Source organism: Pteropus alecto, unplaced genomic scaffold (genome assembly GCF_000325575.1).
Source record: "Pteropus alecto unplaced genomic scaffold, ASM32557v1 scaffold7, whole genome shotgun sequence".
NCBI classification, from domain to species: domain Eukaryota; kingdom Metazoa; phylum Chordata; class Mammalia; order Chiroptera; family Pteropodidae; genus Pteropus; species Pteropus alecto.
In genome coordinates this window covers 52,594,333-52,600,051 of record NW_006494614.1, presented here as the reverse complement: position 1 = coordinate 52,600,051, position 5,719 = coordinate 52,594,333, and the positions used below count along the sequence as shown (strand labels likewise).

General features: G+C 37.6%; 2 protein-coding genes across 11 annotated transcripts in view; one reads left to right on the top strand and one right to left on the bottom strand.

Annotated features, from left to right (window-relative positions):
• The window catches only part of DDIAS (DNA damage induced apoptosis suppressor), a 17,098-nt gene extending 11,609 nt beyond the window's left edge, over positions 1-5,489 (bottom strand). For 2 of the 3 annotated variants that reach the window (XM_006926658.3, XM_025042602.1), the window contains exon 1: positions 5,342-5,489. In XM_006926658.3, the coding sequence (XP_006926720.2) occupies positions 5,342-5,472 (131 nt within the window). In that variant the 5' untranslated portion in view covers positions 5,473-5,489. Of the gene's footprint in view, positions 1-5,268 lie in introns of all 3 variants that reach the window. The other variant, XM_025042604.1, reaches the window with a different exon arrangement.
• The window catches only part of PRCP (prolylcarboxypeptidase), a 55,610-nt gene continuing 55,341 nt past the window's right edge, over positions 5,451-5,719 (top strand). Inside the window, exon 1 of one of the 8 annotated variants that reach the window (XM_006926657.3) lies at positions 5,451-5,533. The gene's annotated coding sequence lies outside the window, so the exon portion shown is untranslated. Of the gene's footprint in view, positions 5,631-5,719 lie in introns of all 8 variants that reach the window. The other 7 variants (XM_006926656.3, XM_015600513.2, XM_025042605.1 and 4 more) reach the window with 7 other exon arrangements.

Here is a 5,719-nt window from a genome sequence, read left to right as displayed (position 1 = left end):
TCCTTACTCTTAAGATTCTTCTCAGGGGTCTTCTTCTCCAGGAAGCTTTCCAAGGTTAAGTTATGTGACTCTACTTTTTAATTTATTACTTGCCACATTATAGTAAACTTATTTGTTTAATGTGTTTTTCTGAAACTAGAGTAGGATCTTAGAAGGACCATCTGTTTATATCCCCAGTGCAAAGTTAAAAAAAAATTGATCTGAACTTTAGCTATTAACTTTCTTCCTCATTTTCAGCTATCGTCTTTTTAAGTCAGTTCTGCAATGTACCATTAAATATAAAACACAGTTTTACCAGATCACAAAATAATTTTAAATGTGTATAGAGTGCACAGAGTAGTTTCATATATAGTATTTAAAACTTTCAATAAGTTTTAAATATTTAATATTTAAATATTAAATATTTAAATACATTTATTTAAAACTTATTTTAATCATTATTTACATTTTATCCTCATTTCCAATTTTTTATTTTCTTAATTGTGGTCATATTTGCAGAGATTATCTTCTTTAGGGCTCTAAAATAAAATTTTATATTTTACCACAACTATATCAGCATTCACCAATCATATTCTTTATAATTGCTATCAAATTCAAACTTAAAGAAATGGATTAAACCTGTAAGATGATTAGGAGACTATACTAAGTGTTGTGGGGGATATTTTAGAAATAAGATACTTCCTGTCCTAAAATGTTTACTGTATAATTGGGCAGACAATTTACCAATAAATGATAAACATATAAGCAGAAATATTTGGGGATTCATTTCTAAATTAATTGCACAAGCACTAATTGTTATATTTTTAAAGGAAGTTTTGTTATATTGTCTTATTTAAGGGTTTATTGCCCTCTAGTGGATCAGATAAGTATGTCTAGAAAACTAAATGGCAAATTTGAGAACCGAAACGAAAAAGGTCATAAACTATTTTTACTATTTGTGTTTCTCCTGGTAAACCTCAGCAAATTGCAAAAAGACTTCCCATTCATTGTCTGATGGACAAAAAAATGCAATAATTCTTTTAAACAATTACCGTTAGTTATTCCTTTTACTGTTTCCATAATATTTCCTTTATGATACTGGTCATCTCTCTCTCTACTGCTTGACTTGTATGTAGTACAGTGAATCTATGTTTGATGGATAACTGAATGAAGCATCAGGAATGAGTAAATACTAAAGTTAGGAAAACATGATGACAGCTTTGGGAACAATTACATTTCTTTCAGTCCCATAGCAGACAGCTAACCATACTCCAATTTAATAAGCTCAATATATTTATTTACTAGGTATTTATTGTGCAGCTGCTAAATATCAGGTGTTAGTGATAATGGACAAAATAAACGAAGTCCTCTTGGTCAGGAGACTCACAGGCTAATGCAAGAGAAAGATATTAAACCAATAATCACACAAAGTTTAACTGAAACTGTTGCAAATTCTATAAAAGAAATGAACATAATATCATGAGAAAATATAACAAGGGGATTGATGTAGTATTAGCTTGGGGGAATGGCGAAAGAGAAGGATAGTTAGGAAAATGTACAACATTTCCTTGAAAAGTATTTTCTCTCAGAGTTGTTAAAGGTAATTTTTTATTTCCTTACATATTTAAAATATTTTCTTAAAAAATTACATTTATAATTAGAAAAAAATTTTACATGTAGTAGAAATACTAGCTGGGGACTTAGCAATAATATACCAAGAAAACGTAGATCCTCTCAATCTCTCACACATAAAAGTAGAAACAAGTTGAGATGGAAACAGAGGGAAAAAGAGCAAATGTTAGGGTAGGTTGATGGGAACTAATTAGGGCCTCAGTTAGCTTTTGTTTTGAAGGCTCAAGAGATTGCCTAAGTAAATGTCCAGGAAAGAAGACTCTGATAGACTTATACTTATGTGGGGTCTAGGTGGACACACTGTAGTGCATTTTTAATTTAACACTAAATACCATGGAATATTTGCTTTCTCTCTTTCTAGCCAAGCCATATGGGGAGCTAAACTATAATCAAAGATGCTTTACTATTTTACCATCACAAGGAAGGGATACATCTTAAGCCTATATTTTCTTTTGGGTATACCTACATGTTAAGCCAAATTATAAACAAAGTTTCGTGAAGAAGGGGTGTTAGGTGAGTCAAAAATTTAATGGAATCAGGCTAATGATATAGCTGATGCATCCTCTTCACACTAGAGATTATTTTGTCAGTGGGTCCAGATATATCTCATTGATTGCTGCCCTGCATCCCATTTTCATACTAGCCAAGTGATTCTCAAACTTTAGTGTGCATCAACAACACCTGGAGGGCTTGATAAAACACTGACTTCTGTGCCCCAGTGGATGAGGGTCAAAGAATTTGCCTGTTCCCTGGTATGTCTTATGTTGCCCACACTTAAAAACCTAGCCATTGGGGCTGTCTGATGAACAACACTTATGATTAACATGGTTACAATTAAATCATAAAGCCTGTGAGCATTTAAGTCTCTTTCAGATGACTTTGTAATTCTTCGCTCTAATATCCGGTGACTTTTCAGCTTATATCTGTCATTACCAAGTTCTTAGGAGGTACCTTAATAGTCTGAGAAACCCTGCCCAGATATGGACACACACCGACATACTTCTTTTTCTCCTTTGGGCTAATTAGAAAATGTGGGATTGGGCTAGACTAGAAAATCTAGAACAATTCTTGTTAACTGTTTGATCATGGAGAAAAATTTAATTAAGTATTTATGTGAATTGGCATATGGTGTGGGTAATGAACAGAAGACACAGAAGTATAAGATCCTATTTTAACAAAGTTTATAATCCAGTTGGGCTCATAAGTTCTTTTGAATGCTTTATGGTTCTCAAAGTGCTTTTACATCATTACCTGATCCTCTCAAAGAAATGAAATAACTAAAGTTTAAGAAGCAGGCAGAATTAGGTTTGGAATTCATGTCTTCTGATGAGTAGGTGTCACCAGTCTTTCTAGTCCATTACATTGTATGGTTAAGCTTCACACTTAAAACTATTTGTATTTGTTTCAAGACTGTGGGCAAAAGATGAAATCATTCCTTTAAAAAACTAGTCCCCAGTTCTAATAACAGATGGAAACAGAGATATGACTAACTTTTCTTCCTTCTTTCATTCCTCCCCAAACTGGTCTTGCTTTGCAAGAAAATCTCTGTCACCTTGCTGCTCTCAGATTTTCTGTTTCATATTTTCCATGCCAAGAGGACTCAGCTATGGGAAGAGTGGCTATTTTGAGTTGTTTTCTTAAAATTATCTACTGGTCTTCTTCAAGGGCAAATACTTTGTCTAGTTTTTCTAAAGGCAGTCATAACAAGTCCTGAGAAAATTCCAGAAAAAGAAAAAGAGAGGCAGGCAGGAGATAGAAATTAAATAAATGAAAAATAAAGAGACAAAACCTCTCTTGTTTGGAGTAATATTGGTGAAAAATATTTTTAAAACATTATCCAGGAAAATCTTGGTGAGTATAAAATACAGTTTGTCCACTGCATTTATGATAGCTAAAGTTCTAGTCTAGGGAAGGGGATAGGATTACAGAGAGACAAAAATGGCTCTTGTGTTCAAGGAATTTATAATCTATTGGCTAAGACAATGTATAATTGCCAATGAAGTGACACAAAGGTACACATTATATTTGCAAGGTCCAGATTTCCATATCTTACCTGCATACCTGAGAGCCAACTGTATTTGGATGTCTTATAGGCATTTCAAGGTTTAATAGGTAAATTTAATTTCCTCTGAAACCTCTTTACTTACAATTTTCTCCATTTCAGTAAATGGCACTACTCTCCAACCAGTAACTCAGCCCAGATAGCTAGGAGTCATCCTTCATTCCTGTTTCCCTCAATTCCCACATTACATACATCGGTAAATGCCCTTGTTATTTCCATATCTAAAAACCATCATTCACTTTTACTCCCCTATATTCCGCCATTACCTTAATCCAAACCACCATCATCTGCTTATGTTCCTGCATTAGCCTCATAACTAAGTGATCTGGTCCTTGCCCATCTCTCTAGACTCATATCATACAACGATCTTTTCTGAATATATTCCAGCAACATTGGTCTTTTCTTAGGTTCTTGAAACTAAGATGCCAAGCTCTCTCCTGCCTCAGGGCCTCTGCAAAACCCATTCACTCTTTGTTTCAAGGCTGGATCATTCTAGTCTCTTAGGTCTCAATTTAAGTGTCTACTTTTTAGAGAGGCCTTGCCAGACTAACCTAATTCAAATAGGTTCCCCTGTTATTCTTCTTAAGTCTGTCATAAAAGGTTTAAGTTCCATTAGGACAGGAATCTGTTAACAACTATAATCTCAGTACCTAGCAGTTCTTGGCACAGAGGAGGGAAGCACTTAAAATTATCTGCAGAATGAATAACTACTGGGTGCTTTGTGACCCAATATTCCAGGGTCAGGAAAGATTTCTTGACTGAAAAGTCTTCGTAAAATGAGACCAAAGGAATTAGTAAAAATTAGCCAGGTTGGGGACAGGGTTAGAAGAGGTCTGGAGGTGAAGGAGGATACAGCATTTGAGGAATTCAAAAAGACACTCTGTATGGCCAGAGCCTAAGGCTAGAGTGGTGAATAACAAAGCAAGAGAGGTAGGCAAAGGCCAGACAAGGGCCATGTAAACCATGTTAAGGAGTTTAGACTTAAATCTGAGGGAAAATAACAGCGACTGAAAGGTTTTAAATGGGGAGTGAGTGCCCTGACCAGATTTGAGCTTTATCAGCCTTGGCAATGTGGAGACTGGCTTGGAAAGTAGCAAGAATGAAAGTGGGAGAACCAGCTGGGAAGCTACAGTCAGAGATATGAAGCAGTCAGGGTGCTGAACCAAAGTAATGACAGCAAAAGTACGGTATGACTGGCTAGATGTGAGAGAAAAGGAAGGAATCTAGAAAACTTTCAAGTTTCTGGTTTGAGCACACCGCTCAGTTAATCACTTTTCCCTCTGGGCCATCAAAGCTCAGTTTGGAAAAGACTACTTCTCATCACGTATTACTTTCGGCAGAGCAGCCAGCTGAATGTGCATCTCTGAGCACCTCTGAAGCTGGAGTAGCACATCTTTTCCTTTCTGTATTTCCAGTTCCATCCGTGTCTAGCTCGATGACACGGTAAATGCTCAATAAACGCTCGCAGAACGATGGCAACAGCACTGTCTAAAATTAAAATGATTGACCTTTTCCCTCCCTACCTCATGACCGCCCTTTTATGGAAGAGGCTGACTACTGAAAAAATCATAAAAAATGCTCTGAGTCTCACTCACAATGCCGTTAAGGACTTCGTTAGGAGACTCTGGCCCTTGCCCTCCCGGAGAACCGCTTCCCACAGCTCCTCACCTGAGGCAGAGGCCGGGGACCCTGCCCGGGCAACGCTCGGAGACGCAGGCCAGCTGATCTCTGCTGCACACCAAACGCCCTCCAATCGAATCTCCCGCGTCCTTTTCCGCCGGAAGTGATGAGTTGGCCATGGTTCCTCAGAGCCAATCAGGAAAAGGCGCCGCCCAGGGTGGCGATTAACCTCGGTATCCTGTGAGTGTTTGGGAACAACCCTTTCGGTCAAACTGGGTCTAGAGACAGGTTTGACGAAAGTTCTTCCGCGACTGGTAGAGCAATAGTACAGTCTCAAGTTGGTTTGGGGGTCGCGCTGAGCTAGCTGGGCGTAGGGAGCCCGGGAAGGGGTGGGAGCCACCCCCTGCCTCCCCCCGCCTCCTCCGA